General features: G+C 46.5%; 2 protein-coding genes across 3 annotated transcripts; one reads left to right on the top strand and one right to left on the bottom strand.

Moving 5' to 3' along the window:
* Positions 1–95: 95 nt before the first annotated feature.
* LOC105701645 (leucine-rich repeat protein soc-2 homolog) lies at positions 96–3,242 on the bottom strand. Of its 2 annotated transcripts, none has more exons than XM_012428551.2 (4): positions 1,919–3,242; positions 1,263–1,432; positions 1,064–1,143; positions 96–942 (listed from the first exon to the last, which is right to left on the bottom strand). In XM_012428551.2, the coding sequence occupies exons 1-4, from the start codon at positions 3,206–3,208 to the stop codon at positions 758–760; spliced, it is 1,725 nt and encodes a 574-aa protein (XP_012283974.1). In that variant the 5' UTR covers positions 3,209–3,242; the 3' UTR covers positions 96–757. The 2 variants fall into 2 exon arrangements, 1 of the variants encoding a protein (XP_012283974.1); XR_001104239.2 differs by having other exon boundaries at positions 888–942; positions 1,240–1,432.
* A 249-nt stretch (positions 3,243–3,491) lies between these two features.
* LOC105701642 (G patch domain-containing protein 1 homolog) lies at positions 3,492–7,772 on the top strand. Its single transcript, XM_012428546.1, has 5 exons — positions 3,492–3,620; positions 3,822–3,923; positions 4,232–4,607; positions 4,680–4,913; positions 5,043–7,772. The coding sequence occupies exons 2-5, from the start codon at positions 3,860–3,862 to the stop codon at positions 7,396–7,398; spliced, it is 3,030 nt and encodes a 1,009-aa protein (XP_012283969.1). The 5' UTR covers positions 3,492–3,620; positions 3,822–3,859; the 3' UTR covers positions 7,399–7,772.
* The last annotated feature ends 18,209 nt before the right edge of the window (positions 7,773–25,981 follow it).

A 25,981-nucleotide genomic window follows, 5' to 3' on the forward strand; every position in this document is an offset into this window, starting at 1 on the left:
GGCTGTTTATAGTCTGACAATTTCGAGACTAGAACTAGACACAGGTATTTTTACATCGGAGGGGGTAAGTTGAAAAAAAGCATTACCAAACAATATTACAATGAAGTTGTTAAGTCAATTGACCTAGAGCCTGTATTTTATTTGAAAAAATTCCATGGTTGAACACACGTTACTTAATTAAACTTTTCTTTAACGCAAGGGTATTTCTTGTAATGTGTTACACTGGAAAACATATTTAACGTTTGACTATTGCGTTAACGACATTTCACGTTGCGACTTTTTGAAAGTGACAATGATATTTTCCAGAGTTTTTGGCCACCTAATACAACTCTTAATTGATATCGTATTTTCACGTTAATGCGTGTATCGGATTGACAGAACACTCGATAATGCCAATTAAGGGATAAGTGCATCCTGCATTGTTACAAATTACTTTGTACTTCTTTTAACGCTATATAACTTCGACTGGAAACGTTCGTTACCATAACGGAACTCATAAAATTTGCCAACAAATTCATGTGGTGGTTGTTTATGTTTCTGAGAGTGCAATAACAATTAAGTGCATTACTGAGATGTGCCCCTAAGCTGTTAAACAATGTTGCTAAGACGGTATAATTTACATGTCATCCATTTAATCAAAATGGCAGTACTTCTAAACACAGTTACGCAGCTTAAGGACCCGTTAAGTAGAAAATTAAATAGGAAAATACTGTTTATCCGTCCGTTTGATAAATATGTACATATTTATGTAGAAACGTTAGGCGTCTTCAAATTGGTCCTCTCCGGACATTATGGCCAACTTGTCAGGGTTATTTCGTTGTATTACCAATACTCGCTCACCGGTTCGTTTGCTATGCAGATCGGAGGGATCAAAGAAATTCTTCCATCTCCAACCGTCGTCGAACGTCTTATATTTTCTGCGACATTTCGGCTCTCTCTGGCCTAAAAATATTAAACAATATCGTTTCTCCTTGTTTGATAATTAATAATTATATTACCGTATACTTTGTATATATGCTACAGAATATTCGTTATAACTCGACAATATCTGAAAAGGTCTTACTATTAGGGTCGAATTCGTCGGTAGAATCTTCGGAAACGTCCCAGTTCTCCTCAAATTCATGCTTTTCATTATCCATCTTCCTGAAATGTAAATCATATCATTGACACACATGTAGACGAAGCTGTTGTCAATTGATTTTGTTATATAATATGAGTGCAATGGCAATGGAATTATACATAGAATGATCAGAGTGTTTTACGGTGATATTTCTCCAGGAGAGTTATTTCCTGTGGAGGCGCTAGGTGGTTGGGAACTTGACTCCGAGTTTTCTGTTGCTTCGATTCTTGGGCCAGAAAATCTTGGAGTATCAACAATGCCGGAATTCTTGCGTATTTTATTCTTCAAGTCTTCATAGGATACCTTTCCGATCTGTCAACAAAAATAGGAGGTCCAAGACGTACAAACCGAAGTTACAAAGATAATTACATGAAAAAGTCAAATCAAACCAAAATGCATATACAGCGTGCAGTGGTTTATCAAATCTCTTAACGCAATTTAATATTACTAATCATGACAGATTTCCCTGATAAATATTGTACATCTTAGATTTCTTAGGACACCTTTTTGATCTATCGACACGATCTTAAATCTAAACAGGCAGCTAAATTTATCCTTATTTCTACCCAAGTAGTGATACCGTAAGGAGAATTATATAAACCATCACTAGGCTAATAACACTTTTTTAAAACACAAAAGCGTAGATAATCTTAAACGGTACATCTTGAAACTGAGGTGATAAAAGCTTAATGTTTGGAATCCAGTATTATCGCTGGCAGAAGTGTTTGAACAGTTTACAGCTCCTTCTTTTTGTTTTTAACAGTTTCAGAATTAAAAAACTCTCCTCGATGATCTTACCCACAGACCAGTGGTATCAAAGTAATTCCCGTCGATGTCGAATCCAAACAAACAATCTATCTTCTCTGCTGATTCAGGTACTTCCATAAAGTCATTCATATATAAATCTAAAAAACGAAGGCTCTTCAGCCTTTGCACCGAGTCAGGTAGGCTAGATAACGAATTCCAAGCTGCCTGCAACTTAACAAGGGCTGCCATGTCTCCAATATTGTCCGGAAGCGTTATCAAACTGTTACCTTCGACTATCAGTACTTCCAGGTTTGTTAACTGGCAAATTTCATCAGGAAGCCAAAAGATATTATTGCGACCTAAGTTTAATACCGTGAGGTTTTCAAACTCGCTTATGGTAGCCTGAATCGTAGGAAGACCCGTTGCTCTGGCGTGAATTTCTCTCAACTCTTTTTTATTTTTCAGAGCTGTTAAGGGTAGATTGGAAAGCATATTACATTTAGAAACTTTCTGTGTGTTTGAAATATTTAGTTCTTGAAGACCTGTCGCGAGCGAAAGAACTTTCCCTAGCTCTATGTCCGATAAGTTGCAATTTTCCATTGATAACCTCTTAACACGCAATTCTATATTCCCATGCGGTATGTCGTATCTTTCAAACTGTGTGCGATTGAAAGAGATTTCTTCAAAGTTGACATACATCGAGGTAAAAAGCCAGGAAGGAAACCAAAGGCAGGGTCCGACTTCTTTGAAGTATAACCACCTTAATCGGTTGCTCGCAGGCTTGGGATGTAGATGATTAATGCTCCGATTAAAAGACAAGTCCAACTTTTCCAGTCTCTTCATTCCATTGGTGATGCACTTTGGCACAGTCTTTAAACAATTATTAGCTACGTCTAGTGTTTTTAAATCATTTAACTGTACGAACGAGAGGGGTAGATCCGTAAGATTGTTATCGTCCAAGTACATTTCTCTAAGATCAAGGTTTCCCAGCGAGTCCGGCAGGACTTTAATTTGATTCTTGGATAAGCATAAAATTTTCAACGAACACAATTCTCCTACTAGGTCTGGTAGAGTTACCAATTTGTTGTCGTTCACCACCAAGTGTTCGAGTTTCTTGAGCAAGCATACGGACGTTGGCAATTCTTCCAAATTATTCTTTGATATGTCTAGTTTCGTCAAGTTTTCCAAGTAGGTTAGGTCACCGGAGAGGTAAGATAGTCCGTTTAAGCAAACCGACAATTTCTGTATGATCCGAGGATCTTGCAAGTCGTATGCATCTTTTACCTGACTGTCGCAGTGATCGCAATTTGGTTTCAATTTTGTCTTGCATTCTTCTACCATGTTCGTTCAGAATGAACGAACGACGATCTCGAGGCGTTTTTAAAGCCGAATTTTTTTCAAACGGCTTTTCGATTACTTGGCACATTTACAAAAAACGATCCCAGGCAATTTCAAGACTTCACTTGAAGGTTAGGAATGGTTCGGATGAAGACTCATTGAGCGCGTTAACGCGTCGAGGATAAACACCCTATGCGTCTCGTGTCACAACGAGCGCGTCAACGCGTCGAAAATGAACAAACATCTATGGGATAAATAACCCAACGCGTTAGAACGTGTTAGGACGCGTTGACGTGCCACACCGAATCGGGCTGCGCCGCGTTCGGTATTATACATGACGCGCTCACTCGGTATCGGCTTCGACTTGTAAACCTGTGAATTTGTTCAGAAAAGAATCGAGAAATTGCATATATTAGTGAGTACGCTTTATTGAAGACTTGTGCCGACCGCGTGGTTCTCGTCGGTCGATGTATATTTTTCTCTCTCGGGAATAGTAATCTGTCTATTACGATCATTATTAATGGCGTGGTCTCGACATCATACATTTTCTAACCTATGCAACATCGGCGATGTCAATGAAGTTTTGCTGATGACGATAATAAGGATACTTTTCCAGGTTTCACGATGTATATACTGCCTTAAAAATCAAGAAAAATGAGTGAGTCTGATGACGAAAACTATGCAGTCTTCGGAAGTGCTCTGGATCCACTTGACGAAGGTAAATAGGTTAAAGTCATGTATAGGGTTGTAACGAATATTTGGTTTCGCTTTTGCACTGTGCGAAAGTTTTGCATTACTTTGACTTTTGTGATACGGTTTTTCCTTTTCTGCTTTCGTTTTCGGTATGAGTACTTTTCTTACGATACTAATAATGTATCGGGTTGTTTGGAAATTCCAGTCCGAATAATGAACTCTTTCGAATTGAGTTTCTGGGCAGAACTTTGCGAAAAATCTGATGATTCTAAACAACGGCATGTATGTTTCCCTAGTGATGAATTTAATTTTTTCCTGACTTGATCGAAACAGAAAATTTACCACGAAAGAAGGCTGTGACGTTGGAGGATCAGTATGCATACGACGAACAAGGAAGACGCAGATTTCATGGGGCCTTTACTGGAGGATTCTCGGCTGGCTATTTTAACAGCGTCGGGACTCGGGATGGTTGGAGGCCACAGCAGTTCAAGTCGTCCCGCAGCAAGAAAGCTGAAAACGTTACTCAACGTCCCCAAGATTTTATGGACGACGAGGATACTGGAGAATTTGGAATAGCACCGACAGGAATCAGAGCAACTGGTGATTTTACGCAGCATGGGAAAGGTGTCAAGAGAGAAAGGCCTGGAAAGAGCGACGATGGACCTATCCCAGGCACTCCGGCTTTGAAAGAATTGCTTAGACCAGTAAGGTAGTAACTTTTAATTATTTGCAGCTGTTTACAATATCTCTGGACACAAGTAGAATGTATTTTTGATTTCAGGGAAACCGTTGGTATTACATTATTAAAGAAGATGGGTTGGAAGCCTGGCCAGGGTGTAGGTCCTCGCCTAACTAAGAAAGAAAAAAATAAAATCAAACAGAGGAACGAAGCAATCAAAGTATACGGCTGTTCGTTGCTGCCGCGGGAAGAAAAAACAGTGGATAGCGATTCAGAAAATTCAGACGAAGATGTCGACACTATCACCTTTGCTCCAGATGATTACGAACCTTTCAGGTAGATTAAAATACGTTATGAACAAGTTTCAATAACAGTCATATTTTCTTTGAAAAAAAATAGTTGATTTAGAAAAATTATTTCCATCGAGGTGCATGCATTAACCAAATGTTCCTTTCCTGTTCGCAGGTGCAACCCGAAGGACAATTTCTTTGGGATCGGTTACAGCGGATTAGATAGACGACCCGTGTTATCTGGACACGTAAATTTATTCGACGCCCCAGCTTTATGCGTTCAGGACAAGAACAAGAAACTGTCCATACGAGGTCAAGCATTCGGAGTAGGTGCCTTCGAGGCTGACGACGAGGACATCTACGAGCGAGACGACATGTCCCGTTACGACTTCACTTTGGGACCGGAGAAGAAATCAAAGTCCAGATGGAACACTGAAAGTTCAAGTTCCCAGGGAAAATGTATAGAAGGTTTCATTCCTGGGAAAGCTCAGCTAGACGCGAAGAAAATTTTCCGCGCTCCCGAGTTGCCCAAGGACTTCAAGGCGACACACGTCGTCAGGAAAAGCAGGTTCTTTCCACCGATCGAACCGATGCGGCCATTAGAAAATGGTAGACACAGAGGATTCGCAAGGCATGACCTGAACGCCGATGATCGATCCAAGATAATAAACGACGCGAGTGATAATGCCGCGAAGGAACCGCAAACCGAAAGTGCGTTGGAGTCTAGTCAGCTTAGTTCAAGGGCTGAGAGTTCTTCCGTTGCTTCCAATATTATCTCAAGAACGTTGAACCTGCACGGGAGGGAAGCTGAAGAGGACAGGCAACGCCAGGAGAGCCAGCGATCGATAGCCAAAGCGTCTTGGCTGGACAAATTAGGAACCACGAGTTTCGTGAAGGGAGGAGTAGTCGGATCCGAGATATCCTCAAGCGATAGTCTGAAGAATCTGGAGCAGTTCAAGTCAAGTCTTTCCACCTTGTCCGCGAAGTCAACCAGCAGCGCTTGCGACCTGATTCCTGTAAGTAGTCAACAGAGTGCGAGCCAAGTTGAGTCCGCCAAGCCTTTCCTGGCTGATCCGGACAAGCAGAGGCGGTTCGAGCAGTTCCTCATCTTCGCGAAGAAGGACGAGAAGGAGAAACTCGCCAGCATCCAGCCGCTCTCGATGACGGAGTGGGATAGGGAACACGAACGCGTGGAGTTCGAGCAGGCTGCTCGATTGTTCGCTTCTACGGTCAGTTCCGTAGGAGGCAAACTTAGTAACATCAATATCGTCGATGGCGGTAACGAGGGGACATCCGCGACAACTATTCCCTCTAAGAAGGGCGCCGAAGAGGTGATGAAGGAGGCTGCCAAGATGAAGATGTTCGGCAAGCTCACTCGACAAAGGGTCGACTGGCAGCCTTCCAGCATCGTTTGCAAGAGGTTCAACATCCCCGAGCCGAAGGTGGGCTGTGCAAGGCCGGAACTGGAGAAGAAACAGAAATTTTCTCTGTTCGATTGTCTGGACTGGACGAACAGCACCAAGTTTGAAACTGCCAGAGAGACGGTCAAGTCGGAGCCGATGCATGGAAGCGGTGGTTTAAGTAAACTCGACTCTGCAGGGCCTTCTTCGGCGATGGAGGTGGACAATTCTGGTGCTCAAGAGGATGCTCCCGCAGAGTCGAGCTGGCTGTCCGAGAAGGCGAGGAACTTTGAAGCGTCCTACGAGAAGGTCTTCGGGAAAGGGGTCGAGGGGGTCAAGACTAGAGTCCCGGAGGAATCGGAGGTCGCCGGACCACCGCGAGATGCGAGCTTGCCTTCCAAGGCGACTGTAGAAGCTGTAGTAGCTGTAGAAGCGAGCTTGCAGGTGGACTCGTCCCAGGATAAAAGTGAGGAGTCCTCGTTGACCGAAATTAGTGTACCGGACGAGAGGGCGAAGACGAAGGACAAGTCGAAGGAGAAGAAAGACCTCTTCAAGGCGATATTCTTGAGCAGCAGCGAGGACTCCGACTCGGAGGTGGAGGAGAAGGTCGACAGCGAGGTGGTGAAGTCCGTGCTGATCGGAAAGACACCCGGGGAGCTGAACACCCAGAGAAACACCTCGCCACCGAGGGGGATCTTCGCCACCCTGGACCTGGATAGCCTAACTGCATCTTCCTCAGTGAATCCCGGGCAAAAGGATTCAATTACTGGGCCGAGTACTTCGGAAACATGCGAGGATATTTCGGAGAGGATCGATAAGAGGGAAGACGAGGTCGAGGCGAGCTCGTCAACTTCGGAAGGGGCAACTGCCATGCCCGATGGAGCTTATGGTCCCGCCTTGCCGACCAGAATTTGCAGACTCGAGGAATCCCCGAATTGTCCGCAGCCTGCTGACTCGCAGACACAGAAGCACGTCTTCAAGAGCGTGGTCGTCCCCAAATTCGCAGAGGACCCCAAGGCTGGAGTCTGGGTCGAGAAGAGGACCTCCAAGAAGTCGAAGAAGGAGAAGAAGAAACACAAGCACAAGGAGCGGTCGAAGCACAAGCGGAAGTCGAAGAAGGAGAAGCGCTAGGGATAGCTTAGTTACTTAACGTTCGATCCTACGAAGGCACGTTCTTCTGCGTTACTCCTGATCTCGTAGATGGGAGTTTGTAATTAACTGGCAGGAGACCGAGATGCACTATTCGATGTTATATTGCGAGTGGTCTACGTTGTGAGTTTTGTCACCTGGATGTTAGCAATCCCTGAACGTCCGGTCGTTTGTTACCGGCGCGTACTCAATCAATTTCTCCACCACAATGATTTTCAGAGAAGTCCGACGACGACGCGGGGCAATCGTTACGCCTCTGGATGTCGGTCTTTGTATTTAATCAAAGTAATTGTGGGAGGGTATTAAATCGATATTTATTGTTAGCAGGAAATAAATCGCTCCAAACTTGGCGACGATTCTTCGCTTCTTTGTTGCGGACTTCGAGGATGTCTCTGAAAGAAAATTAACAGGAGAATTTTGGAAACAGCATCCAATTCGTTTTTGCAAGCTCGAGGAACATTATTGCATTCCGTTTTTAGTTTTATTATACCAGCTCTAATTCGTGGTCGCATGGAGTTCATCCTTGGGAAATTTTGATAAGTCTTTCTTCGGGTCCTTTCCCCTTTTTCCCCTAATCAGGGTAAATACGCTTATAGCGTTTTCGGGAACGTTTGTAGGGACATTCTCGCCTTTATTTCTTCCCTTTGACTCCTTTTCTCCTTCCAGCTCGGCTGATTGTACTTTGCCAGTTGTATCCGCTCGTTCGGGGCCTAATCATTACCCGGGCCGATAGAGGTACCTATCTCCCGACATGTTCGGGGGATCTCGGCCCACGCACGTCCGCGTACCGTAATTGGGCTCAAGCAAATAAGCAATCACTATATTTTGGTTCGGCAAATATTATAATAACGGGCTGGTAGGGTTAACCGGGTTATCGGGCGTACGATCGCCGAGTCAGGCGCCTTAGACAAGCGCTAAAACCGGCACCAGCCTGGCCCTCTTTTACGCGCCTTATACCGTTTATCCCAAAACGAGCCACGTAATAACTTTATCGAGTTTGCCAGGATGCCGCGAGACTCGATCCAGCCGCAAAATAACAGTTCACCTAGGCGGGGAGAAAAATTAATTTCTTTATTCGAAGAACAACGATTCTACTCGAATGAACTCAAGGAAAGTTGTCACAATTCCTGGGAAACGTTGCGTCCAATTTATTCCAGTCAATTCGAGTAGGATAATTATTCTTTGAATTAAGAAAATATATTTCTTTGGCTGAATGAAACTGCTCTCGCAGTGCTGGAGAGACGTTAGGGTATTTCGTGGGAGATCTTTCGTAAGATGACGCCGCCGCCGCAGAAGGTCCATTCCCACGGGAGGACCTTGAAAAAGCCTAAAGAAATCGGCCTCTTCCTTCCGAAGCGACTAATGCGATTTTAATGTCGTCCGTACCTTTTCAATTTTCCGAAAATTCGGAAAATCTTTGGCGGCATTGGCATTCGCCCGATTAGAGGCTCGGTGTCCTTTGACCCGTCTCCCCGAGCCCGGTCGAGATGCTCCCTAATTTAATAGGGCCAGATATTCGGCTCCCGGGGAAACCTCTCATCAGAAATGGCTCCGCAACGAATTTCATTCGAGGATTTCCCATGGATTTCTAAGGCAACGGGGAACCCGCGGGAGGCACCGTTTCTGAATGGAGGTCCACCTAATTTCGGGATCAATCAACGAAAGGCTTGCCCGGGGGAGAAAAAGAAGTTTTCAAAAATTTCTTGCTCGGCCGTGATGACCCGAGGATCTCATTGCCGTGCGTAATCCGAGCGGGGATATCGGGTTAATGTCTATTTCACAAAAGAACGAAATTTCGGGGCTCGGTGAAATTATACGTTCCATACGGCGCGATTACTCCCCGAGGACCACCTCTGCGATATTCTATTAAATTTCGAGCCTCGCTCCGAGTTTCGGGTGACACGTGGCCGCTCGACTTGAACACCGTTCTTGAAATCTTGCACGGGAAAAAAAGTTTCATGTACGATTGACCCTTTGGATGACATTTTGACATCCCCTTAAAATGGCATATCTCTGTATTAAATGTACCAATCGGTTTCGTTCGTAGCTTAATGGCGCGGAAAAATTGGCCAACGCGCCGGGCTAAATATCGCAGGTAATGACTTGGTCAGAGTTTCTTAATTACAGAGCGATGGAATAAAATGACTAATTTACTGGTAAGGCATTTCTGCGGAGGTGGCGGATCCTCTGTCAGGAAATAAGCGAGAAACCTCCTCTCGGCGAAGCCTCAGGGGCTCGAGAGGAACTGCGAATGGCTAGACTAAACGAAGACCCCGCGCGGACATTCGCTCGATTAATTTCGCTTCCGAGGTCCTACAAGCTCGGCGTCGATAAACGATCCTGGAAATCCGCAGACTCGGTAGCCGCGGTTCTTCCGTTCTTTCGTTATCGCATTCGGGTCTTCGTCGCGGCACCTGAACCTCCGTCCGAGTGCGTTGCCCTCGTGAAGAGATCGCGCCGCATCTGGTCCACGTCTCGGATTCTGTTTAACGTCTCTTCATTCCAGGACGCTTACGGATGTATTTTAAATACCCAGAGTACATTGAGAGGTTTAAAGAGTATTCATAGGTGCAGTGGTGTTATCTGGGTTTGGACCACTGCGTCGCAAAGGCGTGGGATCTTCTCGGAAGGACGGGCCCGCGCGGAGGCGAGACTCCGTTTCCGGATTTCCGGAATATCCTCAATTTCGCGGTTATAATTTGTTAATAATTGGGCGGCCGTCGCGCCGTCCGGCTACGGGCTCCTCGCTGGCCAACTGGCCCCAGGTGTGTGCACGGGGAGCGTGGCCGACGCGTGCTTCTCCCCTCCCCAGGCCGGGGACGCGCCGCCGCGCGCGCAGCGACCTCTCGCGCCTGTCTCCCGAGTTATATCCCCCATAACCTATATCGCGAGTCGGGCAGGTGCGCGACATGCTCAAAGGGGGGGACGCGCGAACAATTCGGGGACCGTACGACCGTAAACTCGACGCGGAGATTCCCGATTGGACTCCCGAAAGAATGCTCGCTCGAATGACGAAACGAAGAACGAGAGTCGCCGATAAGCCGGCGCTACCGGAACCGGGACCACTAGATCCGATTGGAAGGTAACGAGACTTTGACAAATTCAAATCTGCCCCTTCGAAGGGATCTTCGGAGAGAAACGACTCGCTTCGATTCCGATCTCGATCGTTGGATCTTGAGAATTTAATTTCCGAAGGAGTCCCAAGATGGCGTCGCCGTCTAGCGGCGGTGGGCTCGTTAGAGGAGTCCGCTAATTGCGAGACTCGACGTAATTATTGAAATGAAATTGGTAGCTTTGGGGGGGCGGCCTGGTCGGGCCGTTTCGGAGCAATTAACGAGACTTTGTCAGTCGCGCGAGGGCAAGGTCGAGAACGCCGCCCGGACGGGAAATTGATACGCCCGGCGCAGGGATAATCGGCCAGCGCCGGAATGGCGGGATTTGCATTTGTGGAAAGGTGGTATTTAGTTGTAGTGGGATAATGCAATTATCAAATTAGCCCTCACACCCCCACGCGTAATCGGCTCGGGACCTCGCGGTTTAAGTGGATAATTATTGGGAACCCGAGGGTCAAGCGGTCAGGATTCGGCAACGTCAGAATGTGGGGCGCCATTTCGGTGGTACCGTGTAATTTATGCGCACACGCACCCTCCATGGAGATGGACTTTTTAATGGACATCGAGACTCCCGCCGATCGAACCGAGGAGCTCGGCTTACCGGACTCGGTCGGCGTTTTATCCCGGATTTTATTTTCAACGTTGTTACCTCGATTATTTACAAAATTCTCGCCTTTTCGTCAACGGTAAACGCGTCCACATTGATTCGAGAAATTAATTCAGCGAACAATTATTTCACTCGAATGACCTGCGAATTAATTGAATGCCGTTATAAAATTACGCATCTCTTAACAACTCAAGATTTGCGCGTTAATTCCTTTTTATCATACTTGGGGAAATTCGAAGCAACGAGGAACACGAAACGTCGAATTCTCGAGCTCGGCCTCGAACTGTACAATACACTCATCCCTCCGTGTCCTTCCCGCAGGAGAAATGCATCCGGATCCCGAAGTGAGGAAATTTCAAAGAAAGCCGCCATCGAAGCTGCTCCACGGGGATGCTCCATTAAGGATTCCTGCGAGGAACCGTCATAACTAAACGGTACTAATTAAAAGAGGCAGACACCTCGTTATGATATAGCTCCTTATGCATAAAGTACTCGGTCATCTCGAGGGGAAAAATGAAAACCCGGGCACTAATAAGAACCAACTTTTCCGGGGTTCGGCGTTACGCGATCGTGGTGGAAATCGAGAGGCGGTTTTCATCGACGCGCGGAAAGGTCGATTTAAAATTTATCTATTTTCCAAGTCGAGGAATCGATTTTTTAAGCCCGTCAGCGTAGAGCGGGGCCGGCAATTAATAGGATTGGCTATTGACAGTGAACGAGGCTTGAAGGCTCTTTGGACTTTGAGGGCCGTTTGGTCACACAGAGGGGGTGCTGTATTGTGTTTTACGCCGTATACTTGTAGCCACTTCCCCTGTAATCCACCCGAAACCCCCATTGTGTCGAGGGTTTCGGTAGTTCGATTGTTTTCCGAGGAAGTGCGCGATTGTTTCACCCTGGCCCTGCCAATGTTTGCCAAATTGGCAGGCACGGCACTGTCAGTCGGCGAACGTTACACGAACGGGCAATTCTTTAACGAACGTTTATCCACTTTTCCTTGACGGTTCATTTTTTTCTCCGCTATCGGTACGAGGTGATAAATCGGATGTACATGATAAATTTCTTGTACATTTGTGGACAATCGAGAAGTTATTGTTTCACCCTGGCCCTGCCAATATTTGCCAAAACGCCATAAGACATTCATAATCCCACGAGGGAAAAAATTTTATTCGGGGGCTTGGATTATTACATTAATCTATTAGTTATTCACTTGTTAATTCTCTCGCCTCGAACCGGTCGCTCTTCTTCCGAGTTACTTTTTAGTTTTTTTTTATTTAAGAAAGTTTCCCGTTCTTTTAGTTTTTGCTTCCACGAGGCTTTGAAAGGAGGGTGAAATTAATTTTTCAAAAATTATAGGGAACGATCGGAACCATTGATTGGGCGGATAGCTGAGAATAAAGGAAATCTGGGCCTCCACTTTTTATGTCCCGGGATTTTCTTCAAATTGAGGGTAAGTGAGAATCAATCAGCTCGAAGTCTATTCATTGTGCTCGATCGTCGCGTGGCCAATTTGTAAGTGGTCGATCGCCAATAGTTCGATCGTTATACCGAAGCTTTTTTCAAACATCGCTTGCCGGAAGCTTTCTGCGATGGGGAAAGAGATACAATGCGCCGGATGTCCGAAAAAAAGAAAATTAAATGAATGGACCACATGTCGACTTAACATTTTTACGAATATTTATAAGTTTCGTCTAAATCATCAGTCCCTGCAAATTTGACTGCATTTCCAACGCGAAGCGGCGTTTTCCTGTCATTCAGAATTCGTTATGAAATTTCGAAGGGTTTCATTTGTCGAAAATACCCAGGCGGAGAGGGGAGGCCTTTGGAAAATTGATAGCCGGATCTCGAGATTCACTTAGTCCTTTCCGTAACTGGCAATTGACTTCCTGCAAGCATCTGTAACTGTCACAGGATCCTGGGGAAGGATCCACCTCGAAGTCGGAGGCAACACCCAGTCGTTACGTTTTACACGTTGAGGGGCCTAATCGCCACCCCGTCGTACCTTTTTCTCCGGGATATTAATTTTTCAAGGGTTGAACAGCGCCTCTGGGAAACTCGAGTCGATTGAACTTACCGAAGGACTTCGGGGGAATTAAGAAAGCCTTTCGGAGCACATGCACCCCACGAACAAAAACGATATACCGCGTTCTATGCCCTCCGAGAGGAACACAGAGACGAAAATATAATTAATCCTGCGAGACCGTCTCCGACCAGGAAATAAAGAATTTCATTTCTGAGACGAAACCGACGATAACGGGGACAATAAGTGTCATTAACAATCATCCCGAAAGGGTTCGGAGAACATTTCTCAAGGAGATCGATCTTCGTCCCGATGGAACACTTTTCACAATTTCAGTGTCCTTTGAATCGGTCGTGGATTTTAAATATTAGTTAGTAAAAATTTCAATAGTATTTTTTTAATTAAAAAAAAGAGAACAGTGGAGGTTATGGGAACGTTTCGCAAGTTATCGCCGATACCCCCGGATTTGCATAACGCGATATGATAGCTTCATTAATATTCCATCAATCCGAAAGGCGCCTTTATGCAGTTGCCCGAGGCTTACTCTTGTTATTGTAGGATTTGTACACGGTTCGATGTTTGCAGGAACAATATTAGCTCGACGTAATATCCCGCTTTTTGACAGCGGGAAAGCAGAAACCCTTCCCGATTGTATCGGATTTAATAAACACCCAGGGTAAAATTAGACCCAGCTGTTCAGTTAATAATTAATACTCGATTAATTAGCAAATCCGGAAGGAGTAGAAACTTCTGAGGAGGACATTTCTATGCATATATTTAATATGTTAAACAACAATGGGATTCGGTAACAGGGGACAGCCTTAAAATTGTGACAGCGTTTCGCCGCTTCAATGGTCGTTCCATTGTCGCAGAAGTATGAAAGGAATTCCGCCCTCTAGGCAAGGGCAATCTCGAGGTGCAAGCCGCTTAATTTTTTTTTTTATCCCGAATTATTGCACGGAAGGTTGCAGGGGGAAATTTAAACTCTTCGGAGGCTGGGGAGACGCAGCGAGGGCGAGCGAGAGGAGACGAGGCGGAGGACGAGCGAACGAGAGAGATGGCCAGAGAGAGACGTAAAGAGGCTCGAGTTCCCTGGACCACCGCCACTCTCGGCGAGAACTTGATCTTATTGTTAATCGAAACTCCTCGTGTGATTTGCACGAGTAACTAGACCTGACGCCTCCGAGGTATTCCGTGGGCAATGGCGAGCTTTAACGGGGGTCTTTTCGGCCCTTCACGGGGAATTGAACAGTGGCTATGTCAAAGACGCGCATTTGACGCCTTGGTGCACCCACGCTATTTAAATCCGGCATACTCGGTTACTCGGACGTTTTCGCCGGGCGGAAGTTTCCCGCAAATAAATCCCGCCCTCGGGATTTCTCGCAGAGGAACTCCCGGAGGATTCGGGATCACCTGGTCGATACTCGATGGGTCGATTCTCTACCGATCTTCACGCATGGGAATGACAAAATGGCTGGAGAAAATAATAGAAGATGGCACGTAAATTCGTGACGGTCCTTCGAGACTCTCCGCCCATTTCGTCGCTCTTAATACGTCTCTGCCGATATTTCGCACTTAGGTCTTATTTATCGTCCGTAGACACACCCCTAGACCATTCGATCGGTGCGAGGGTTGATTCTTTTTTTTTTTCCGGGGTTCGCCCTCTTTTTCCCCTCTCTCTCCCTAAAGCCGACTTTCTCCCGAAGAGATAGGCTCGCTCTAAGAAGTTACGACGCCAGATTTTCGAAATCCTCTCGCGTGAAAATCCCTCGAGGACCCGACAGGCCGAAAGTTCGGCCCGCGGGGAAATTTATCGAATTAGGAGACTGTTTTCGAGGCGTCTCCTTTTGCCTCTCGAACCTCCCCGACATTTTACGCCGATGTCTCTCTTTCGCCGCCGTGGGTGGCACTGCTCCTTCCCGTTAAAAGAGATATCCCAATTTGATAACGTTTATTCTAAGAGTGGGTATACACACGATGTGACATTTTAGTTAGATAGTTCTTAGACGTATGTTTGAAATTTCCTACATTATTCGCATTGACTTTCCTGAGTAGTCGCGTCAAATCGTAACACGATGTTACGGGATTGGGTATTCATTTAGAGATTCTTGGTCAATGTACTTTGGCGTTATCAAGTGTAGCGGTATTTTAATCCCTCGACGGGACGTGACTTAACACCCAGTGCCAAAACGAGTAGCAAAATGAGGGTGTCGTTTAAGTAATGATGCTTAATTATAGATGGTTACGATAATTTCCTACCTTCGAAAATGGTGCACCCAGAATTCCCGGATTTCGGGCTCGGGCTTGTGTATTTTGGCCGAAATGGCGATTTTCGCGGATCTTTCGAACCCGCCAGGAAAATATTTACTTTACGCCGAGGGCGACGAAGAAAATGGGCTTTTAACTCCCAATTTTACGACCTTTCCGCCCGGCAGCCAACCATACTCGTTAAAGAAGTTATCGTAATTATTTAACATTATTCGGGAAAATTTTATCGAGAGTATAATATTTTTCTAAGATTTTATTTATACACTTCATTGATATACACTTTATTATTGCAGTAATTGTACATGAGAATATAACGCGATGCCATGAAATTAGAAATTTGTTTAGGAATTGATAGTAAATGTATAATGATTCACTTTTAAGATAGCGTATTTATTATTTTGCTACATTCGTAAGTACTGAAATATGCAGTTGCGTAATTTATGGTAAAAGGAAAGGAAAGGAGGTGGGAAAGATATAAATTACGAGGAAGGAGAGGGATTTTTCTAACATATATAACAAGGTGATAAAGGAACCCCGTGGGACAATTTAAACTGACGAGATTCCCATAGTCGGGATAGTCTTTCAAGGACTAATCCAAACGGGGCATCCCTTTAACAGGAACAAGTTAGATCGGTTTAATAGTCCTAATCTGTTGAAATATACTCGAATAATGAAGTTAACCAAGAAATACGACGCGTCGGCTTAAATCCTATTATAAGAGACCTCGCTGGCGAAAATCCTGTAAATGGCGATAATAATAATCCCGCCATTTTGTGTTCTATGCCGGCGCGACGTGTCACATAAGTCACCGCTGATAGGAGTTTTGATAAATGATTTGGCAGTTACTTTTCGGCCGGAACTAGATTTATCCCTAGTCCTTCTTTAGAACTGCATATTTCTGGTGGCAAGATAATTTCTATTGGCCTCTGGGATGCCGAAAACGATTCTTACGATTTTTTTTAGAAATTACCGCGCGAGGCAGCTCGCTCGAAAATCGCGGAAAAGTGAAAGAAATAAAAGGAGATACATTAGTGGGGAAGAAAAAAAAATGGAATTATATCAACTGGTAGAGGGGGAGTTCGAAAGGTGGCGAGTCTCGATTTTCGTCCTTTTTTAATGCATTCGAGTTTCTAACATTCCCCGGATCCTGGTATAATAATCTCCTCGGGGTCAAATTCACACCTCTCTGGCTGTCGGCCGCTTTTGCCTGACCGATTATCATATGCTAAGCGTGTCGGGCTTGAATATAAATCCTGAGCTAACAGCTACTTAACTTTGGCTCCGAAACCGAGGGAAAAAAAATCGGGGAGAAGCGGAGTGCGTATATAATTTATCAGCTGGTTAACATCTTAGGCCCTAATCGTCGCGGACGGAGCGTAAAAAATCGCGAGGTGCCCCCTATAAATATTTGTAAAAAATGTCCCCGGGCAGGCATGACCCTTTCGTTACGCCTTAAAGACCTTAGATTTTCACGCCGAAAGTTAATTATCGGTACGTATCTCTGATTATTTCGAGTAACGGGCGAAAATGCGAATAAACATCGGACTTGGCCGGTTTCTTTGGTAGTGTGCGGCCATTGCCAAGGAGAGGAGCCCGTAACGTCAGACTCGCGTTGCTCTGCCAGGATAATTACGATTATTATCAAGCGTGTGTTGGTAGTTTGGCTCCGGGGAATCATGGGAACCTGGGGGAGTTCTTTGGTCCTGGGCCGACGCGAATGCGCCGAGGACTCGAGAGGGATAAAACCGTCCTCGAAACCCGGGTCTACACCGTGGATGGTGCTCGAGATAGGCTCGAGTGTAAACGCCATTGTTCCGGGAGGCCTTAATGAATTCGTGAAAGATTTACGAGGGCGAGCGATCCGACAAAGAGCCAAAGAGTTCGGCTCACACTTCGGCCGAAGGTAACTCCCGGTCTCCTGGGGGACCTTCGTCCTTAGACCTCCACGTGATTACACCGCCAAATCGCATCTTCAGATGTATGCTCGGCAGACTCGAAGTTTCTTTCAAAGAGTATCTGCCATTATAAAATTACGATATACCATTCGATGAACCCAGTTATGAGAAAAGTTTCATAAATGAGAACTCTTTGATGCCACTTACGCATCACCTCGATACCGCGGCAAAACTATCAGCGGTGCCGTCCTTTGCCTTTTTTTTTTCCCCCATATGCACTTGCAATCGATGGATTAATTGGATGGAACTCGTCGGAACGGTCATCAACCGGTCGTTATAATTTAGCTGGGAGCAGCACGGGGTTCCTGGGAGCATTCCGGGCGCGTATTCGAAAGCGTTTAAGGGAGCCCTCGAACCTGGAGTGCCCTACGCCGCCGGGCTCACAAAGGTCCTCCCGTATTGTTTGTTGGTGAAATAACACGCTGTCAGTTAAGGGGGATATGCTAAATACACGCCGGGGAAGTGGAGAATCGATCGAAGTCCCCTTGGCGAGGCGTTTATCCCGAGTCATGGCGCGTCTTGGACCCGGGGAGCTTCTTGCCTCGACGACCCGGTCAGGGATATGGGATAAGCTCTTTCACTTCGGGACGAGTCTCAATGGGACGGGCTCTTTTATTTTTCGCGGATCCCTTATTATTGCGAGCCAATGGGGCGAGGGTCGATCACGCGAGCCGAAATTGTGCCTCTTAGTGAATCAACGATCGCCGAGTGTCCCCGTCACGAGATGTCTGCCATGGTGTCTGGCTCGTGACCGGGTCTTCTCGTTTCACCTGCTATCACGCCCTCCGTCAAATTAACCTTCGCCTCCATTCGAACCCCGGGTTCATTTAGTCTCCTTATCGTTGAACGGGCGCCGGTCATTATCGATCGTGGACGATCGTTGTTCGCCTGTAAGGTGGGATCGGTTCCCTCGTCCGGGGCACTTCTTTCTAGAAGTGTAATCGATTCGATAAACTTGGACTGCAGGTTTTCGATACCGTGCGATAAATGTTTTATCACGTACAAATGCCTCTCTAGGTATATCTACACAGAGGAGATTTTAAAAGAGAGACCGGGGCGCGTGCTGCGCCTCATAATCCCATCTACTCGAGAGACCCTTCGGTGATTTCAATGCTTGCATACTCGCAACGCGACGCCATTGTTCGCGCGCGACGCGGGAAGAGACCCCTCGAGGAGGCGTTTAAAAAATATTCCGATCGAAGCGGTGCACCAACGGGCAGAATCGTTACCGAGAAGGACGCCTCCTTTGGCATCCGAGGACACGAAGCCGCATTTTGGGCCTCCAGATTGGAACACTAGATCGGGACGGGAGGTATTGTATTATGTGGTCACTCGACCATTTCCCAGGGGTCCCCGGATTCCTCTTTCCTTCGACTCGTGTATTGGGGGCACTTTTGGCCCATCCTTTGTGGTCCTTCGGGGTTTTGGAGTCGCTGCCCTGAGAAAGGATGCGCCCCGGACGGGATGACTCCCTCGGCCTCGAGGATGCAATTTAAATGCACCTTAATTATGGCAAAGCTGGCTCGCATGCTAGACCGATCGAATTTGGACCGTGGAATAAATTTCCCGGCGTTTTTCTCTAATATGTTCGTTTTAAATAACAACAAAAAATATATACACCCTGTTAAAAATATTCGGAAAATTCCAGGGACTTTTATTATCCAAGTATGACGTCTCCTTTTTCTTTCGCACTGAGAGACTTCATCTGCGCGATTGTCATTCGCGTAAAACGAAGCCGCGAATGGAAAATTAGCCTTGAATTTAAATTAAACAAAATGGGGAATTGGACGTGTACTCTCGATTTGGCGAGAGAGGAGGACTTCGGCGGATCACTTGGTTAAATAAATAATAAATCGCGATATTACGGCAGGTAATCAGCCCGGGACGAGGGAGAACAGCTTCCCGTAACCTCAATTTCGGGTCGCCTAATCTAATAAAGCAATTAAGTTAAAGTTTTCGGTGGAAGCCCGTTATTACACGCCCTTTAATTATAAGGAACGGCGCGATCGGATCGGCCTTTCGCGTTATTTGATTATCGAGTCGCGTCTGTATAAACTAACAATGGGGGTGGAGCGGCCAGCCCCATTGAAAGGGCAGACCTTGAGAGGCAAGACCCGCAAATAATTAATGCTTTTACGTCTTTTTATCGCAAAGTGCTCCCGGAAATATCCATCGACAGGCCCGACTTTTCCCAGCGCCCAAAATCGACGGGAAATGTCGCGGGAAAACGGCTCGAAAATGTTTACTTATTCGTATATACGTAATCGGCATTAAAATGTTAATCATCGAAAAAATGGAGGATTTGGAGGTTCAACTGAGATCCATAACTTGGACTCGAGATCTTTCTGGTCGAGGTCTCGAGACTTCGTCTAAATGTCGCGAAAATTACGAGGGATGCATATAACGAGCTGCGCCTATAATTTTCGGAACCGATAAATTGCCCCCGGACGATCGAGATTACCATGAATAATTGAATGGAAAATTCGATAGGTCCGCTTTAACTGCCGCCATTAAGCACTGGGTGCTCGGATAAAGTCGGGCATTGCCTTAGCAAATTGGGGTGCTGTGTTTGTATTAGCATTACAGATTTCTCACGGTTCCCCGCGGTTATTTGATTTCAACCGGTCCGCCATGGTGGATTAGCAGGGGGCGGCGGGGGAGAAAATGCAAACGCCAGGAAGGGCTCGTTTTTTCCGCGACGGTCTTCGGAGTCCGTAGAAAAATTTCCCTCTTTGCGGTGAAAATAATTCACAGGGACACCGGGGTAAGGGGGGGGTCCCATTCACGAAGGATCCCAATGAAAACCCCCTCGGCGGTATTTTCTTTACACACGTGGCTTTCGGTGCCCGTTAATGCGCTCATTGAAAAACCACAAGCGACACGTGTCCGAGAAATTAATTGAAATTTGCGTCGAGACTTTATGCGGTGAGTCCGATAGGTATTTTTCCGAGGCCTTATACGTATATCCTGGGGAAGAAGCTTGATAAAACATCAGGCCACGATTAAGTAGATACCCTCCTCCAAAGTATGGAAAAATTATTATCGATTATATTTATTTTATTTTTTAACCTTGAATATTATTCTTCTCGTGCATGAACCTGGTGGATAGAATGACCCTTTCGTGTCACCTTAATGCAGATGGAACCCCCCTATTAAAATGTACTTAAAGATTTCCCGACAAAAAAAAAAGAAGAAATATGTTAATTTCATTCTGGAAGCTTGAGTACTATTCTTGAATATTAATCGGAGAGATGGTTTCGGGAAAGAAATTGGGAACGGGGAGTTCAGGTGGTCCCAGTCCGGTCCCACGGGCGTGCCTTCGAAGTGGAGGCGCGCCCGTTCTTGAGGATATTCGCGGGGTCCGAGATATCCAACTCGCGGATTTTCGGTTTGATTAGGCCCCGGTCCAGTTAACGTTATGACAACCTCCCCTGGCCGGCAATTACGGGATTACGGGGGTAACGCCAAAGGTGGCGCGGAAAGTTCGCCCGGGGTCATGGGGCCCATCGGGCCCATCGGGCCCGTAACGAGCTGCGAGCGTGGGCGGACGTCGGCCCGAGAGAGCTGCCTTCCTCTGACGGGATAATGCGATATGATATCCCTCTCTCTCGTGTAATTCGTGTTCCGCCGTTTACGTCACATCAAAATACGTTTGGTAGGTCCCCTCCACTTATCGCGAGTCGCTTAGCCCTGGCAAATTTGTTGCAAGGAGGCGCGAAGCTCGCGCTTCTGCGGACTCCGGGATTTCGGGCCCCGAAGGCCTTATGCTATTCTCAAGTGAAAGATCTTATGCCGTGGTCGAGGTTACTTTGCATTAAAAAAAAAAAAAAAAAAATTTGGAAGCGTAACGCAACTTGACACTTATTGTTTTTAAGTTAACTGAGATTTATTGTCCCACCGCAGCACGAGTTCGCGTATCGAGAAGGGTGGGGGCGGAATGAAAATCGATATATTTATTAAGGGCAACATATTTTTTTTCAAAAATAAAATCCGTATGAACTCGAGAATACGAGTCCTGGATGACGTTAAGGGATGAATTTCAACGCGCCGTGAAGTCCTGTCCAGTCCGAAGGGGTTTTAATTACCATCATGGGTGGCCTGGAAGTCGGTGAAAAACGATCGATTGATCGATTCCGCTTCCTCGGAAACCGTACGCGAATTTTAAAGGGAGAGACCCTGAACGCAAATTGGAGTCGCGTTCGTCCAGGCATATTCGAGTATCTCGATGGATTATTCTATTAATTTATACATAACCATGGCGGCTCTCGGCGTCATCCAGGACTGGAGAACATTGAAAATGGTAATTTATGCTAAATTCGGGTCATTTGGGTAAGGAGTAATTATGGGGTATTAAACGCTTCTCGGGGGTGGATCGCCTTGGGCGCTTTCCCGTGCTTTATACCCAGAATATCGTGTATATAAATATTAAACGTCACAAATATAAAATTCATTATTCGACGTGCCACTGTTGAAATAAATTCCCATTGGCAATTTATCCGCGAGAGGAGGAATTTGAAAAATGTGTCAAGGGGGTGTTTAGTTTAATTTCCCGAAGTCGGGATCTCGGAGGCGCGCGAGGAACCGAAGGTTGGGGCTCGTAAAGACCGCTCGCGAGCTGAAATCATTGCGTGCGAAGTGCTCACCGGGCCTCATGACACCTCCTGACGGTTACGCGGGACGAGTAATGCAAAAGTGTTGCTTGATTTGTGGCCGAGAAAGAGCGGCCGTCCGCAATGAGCGGCCCGCCTCTTCCTCAATATCTGTCCCGGCGTCTTGATGCGCGGCGGCATAACTTACGGCGCCCGACCCGCGTAATGGACACGGGTTGTAAGGTCTCACTTGCGGTTATAAAAATGTTCCGGCACGTGACAGGGTAGTTTGTAAACGGGGATAAATTCGTCCCCTCGTGCGGAACGATTTTACGCCGAGGGGACGTGTGGCTCCTCACTTCCGAAAAGCGCCGTGGAAAAGTTACTCCCCGTAAACCTCCTATTTATTTAATTGAGCATACTGCGAAAAGATAACGCAAATGTCGTATCTTCACATTGCGGAGATGCAATGCTCCCTCCCGAAAACTGCGGCAATCAGGAGGCTGGTCCTTTGGTCCAGATGCGACAGGAAGCCCTATAACCCACGGGAACAGGGTAAAAGCCTTTCTGGGCACCTGCTCGATCGCACAGATGTTCATCGGTTGATCATACAAATGAGCTATCTCGCCATCCGCCATTCGGACAATACGTTTATTCACCCCTTTCGCGATCCGATTTTGCTGGGCGGAAGTTGGGTTTTGCAAAGCTAAGACGGAAAAGAAGGAAAAAAAAAATATATAAAGAATTTCGCCCATATGTCGAAATGGCTCCGTGTTCAAAGGGTGAAACGACACTTAACGAGGAGAGACTGCACTCGAAGAGTAACTCACGTTGACGATAAACTGTCACCTGTTTCGGAAAATATTCAAGAGTTGGGGATTTATCGACGAAGCTCCTTCGCGAGGTCCCTATATGTCATTTCGGCGGGTAAACATTTTTACCGGGGTTTTTCCTGGATGGATCTAGTTACTCGGTTACCTTGGATTCAGGGAATTCTCAAGGTAATTTGGCGGAACGAGCACAAGGGCATATTAGTTGTTGCGGTCAACACGCTGACCAACTGTCATTTCCGAGGAGCGTGGCAGGCACGCGCTGATCTTCCACTTCTCCCCTTGACATCCGGAATTGATTTCTTTGGACAGCTCGACTCTTCGGAGATAAAGAACGAGGGGTTTATTCATTCGGAGACCAGTGAAAACGATTACCTTTGATTTCGTATGGTGAAGCGAAAAGTAACAAGTGACGCTCGGCCGTGAAATTGTGACGTTTCGGTGGTTGCCAACGATTTGCAATATTAATATCCGTGATCTCACGAGTGAATCTTTCAATCGAGCATGAAAACCCGAAAGAGTTTTCCCTCCACCCTCCGACCATCTCCGAGATTTATGGGTCTCGTCCGGGGAAATGGCGATCCTTTGTCGGCTCCTCCACCCGGCGGGATTGTCGCGTCTCCCAGGAGGTCCCACGATAATTTCTCACCCCGTCGAAAATGAGGCTTTGTTTCTAATAGACTGTGGCTAACGCCTAAAAAGTCCCACCCGAGGAAGGCCACGACCACGGCCTTAGGTTCTGCGACCCTTAACTTAGGTTCTCACCCTAGGGAATTAAGGTAAATTCGTTTATGCCCTTGGTCGGGGAAAGTCCCATGCTTTCGATATCTTCTTCGTCCCTTATGAGCAATTTCCACGCTTTCTATCTGTAAGCAATTAAATTGAAAATCGGTCAAGATGATCCAGAAGGAGGAAATTATGAACGGTCGAGAGGAATGGCAGCCGGCTTTGGAAAGCCGGAATCGAGAGGGAGATTCAAACGGGAAGCTCGAAGGCATCTCATTTGGAGGCCTGATTTACCTACGAGAGTCGTAATGAATTTCTTAAATCCCAGATGTACCTCTTCTTGGGTGGTGCACTCTCTCGTATGCATCCGCCCTGAGGAAATAAGGCCGAAATAATTAATGGAAAAGTTATGCCACGGGCCCGGAAAAACGACGTCCCTAGGTGGGCCTAATGCGAAACTAAACGCAGCGGAGCTTTACGAATTAATCCCCGAGTCCGAAAAAATCATTAGCGGCAATTAAGGGAGTCCTCACACGGGGACCGGGAAAGGACGAAATCCTGGAGAGGGTCCAGGATCGATCGATCCGGAATCCTGGAGGAAAAGTCCTGAAACGAAATCACCAGCTCGATAATTGATGACCGCTCTTCACGTGGGTCCGAGATAATTATATCGTTACTACGGGTGTATGTATGTGTAAGGAAAAAATGGAGGCCAGGCTCGTGGCACTCGGAAGATTTTGGAAATGGGGTTAATAAATCAGTTTTATGGAGGTAATGTCATATCTGGAGCTGGAGTTAGTCCGCGTCGATGTCGATACGTGTAATTAATTAATTACAGCTTATCAATTTTTGGAGGTGATCCATTTATGATCCGTTTATTCGGAGAGGGAAATTCCCGTCCGAGCAGTTGAAACAAGGGGTGGTCCTCGCACCACCGACGAAGAATCCTGCAAAAAAGGGGGAATGGAAGGAAAAGGGAGCAAAGCGCGTTAATACTTTTTCGCCGCCGTCTAATATTGGGCCACGAAACGAGCGCTTCCCTGTTCGAAATTCGCGATTGTCTCCTCCCGGGAGCAAAATGGTGGCTTCCGAGACTGTCCGAGACGCAAGCTGACCACCTCGAGGAACGACCACAACGCGGTCTAGCTGCCAACGAGGGAAATTAAGCCCGTCGGGCTTAATTTCACAGGACCTCTCGGCCCAAATCGATTTCTCGTTCGACGGCCAGAAATGAGTTAATCTTCCCTGTCCTGGGATTTCCATCTCACGGAATTCTTCTCCTAAAAATTCCGTAACATCTCCAGGACATTTCTCCCAAGTTAACGAATTGAATATCTCACGATAACGAAAGCGAGCAATAAATCATATGTTCCGTTAATGAAGGAATCGCAAACTCTCAGCGATGCCTGTAATTTCAGTCTGTGCGTATCCATGGATACGTACCGACGCTCGGGACTTTTTAACGAGACGCGCATTAAAACGTCACATTTTCCGTCGATTAAGGGATTACAAACTCTCGGCGATGCCCCCGATTTCGATCTGGGCGTCATCGACGTCGTATCTACCCTCGTGTCCGGATTCGGGACCGGGATCGCTCGTCCTCGGGATCAACCCTGTAATCCTGGTCGTGTAACCCGGAGCGAAGTGACGGGTACACGGATCTGAGATCGTGTGTAGATACGGATGCTGAGAGACCTGGACCACCCGGGCTATTCGAAGCGTGCAGGCTGATTGGTAGGGACAGCGGAATACGGTGTCCGGTGTCCCACCGGGGACGTTAACACCTGTAAGCATTAACGGACACTTTGGGTCCTGCCAACGGCCTAATCGGGTTAACGGGGTCTACCTCGTCGATTCTGCGAGGGATCTCGACGTGTCCCCAGGAATTCCTGGCCCTTGTTATCCGTCCTCGCAGCCTCCGTTCCCGGTCCTTGTCGGGCTCCTCTCGCCGCTTGTTCAGAAATGGAATTAATAAGATCGGCACGCGTGGCTCTCATTTGGATATTTTCAGGAATTTTCTTTTATCTCGTTATCGGTATTTCACTTTATTTTAATTTTCTTGCAAGATATGCGCCGATGATCTCGGAGAGATTTCTGGATCGCGCGTCTCCTTAATAATAGGATAATAAGATGGGACGTCATATCGCAGTTTTTGCTTCATTTTATTATTACCGTTTGGTTTTCATTTTACTTTGGGTTGTCACCAAAATTCTCCGAGGGAGACGTTTTTCGTTTTTTTTTCTTTTTTTGCCCCCTCGTAAATTCGGACATTTTTTGTTCAGGCCTCTCGGCGACATTTGCCCTCCGGATATCTGGAGGTGACATCGCGGAAAATGTCCTGGTTTGCTTATCACTCGGCCCTCCGAAACCTTTCGCACCTATTTCAACACCGGACCTATCGGGCATCGGATCGACCGGTATTTGTCTCTGGGGAAAAGTTTCCGCCACCATTTAGGGCGA

The sequence above is a fragment of the Orussus abietinus genome, unplaced genomic scaffold, assembly GCF_000612105.2.
Source record: "Orussus abietinus isolate OABI.00-Male unplaced genomic scaffold, Oabi_2.0 scaffold24, whole genome shotgun sequence".
Lineage (NCBI taxonomy): Eukaryota > Metazoa > Arthropoda > Insecta > Hymenoptera > Orussidae > Orussus > Orussus abietinus.

Coding starts and splice junctions, on each gene's coding strand:
- LOC105701645 (XM_012428551.2), bottom strand. CDS start 3,208: ATGGTAGAAGAATGCAAGACAAAATTGAAACCAAATTGCGATCACTGC. Junction 1,144..1,262: donor TCTCCTGGAGAAATATCACC/GTAAAACACTCT, acceptor TTTACATTTCAG/GAAGATGGATAATGAAAAGC. Junction 943..1,063: donor CGACGAATTCGACCCTAATA/GTAAGACCTTTT, acceptor TAATATTTTTAG/GCCAGAGAGAGCCGAAATGT.
- LOC105701642 (XM_012428546.1), top strand. CDS start 3,860: ATGAGTGAGTCTGATGACGAAAACTATGCAGTCTTCGGAAGTGCTCTG. Junction 3,924..4,231: donor TCTGGATCCACTTGACGAAG/GTAAATAGGTTA, acceptor TGATCGAAACAG/AAAATTTACCACGAAAGAAG. Junction 4,608..4,679: donor GAATTGCTTAGACCAGTAAG/GTAGTAACTTTT, acceptor TTTTGATTTCAG/GGAAACCGTTGGTATTACAT.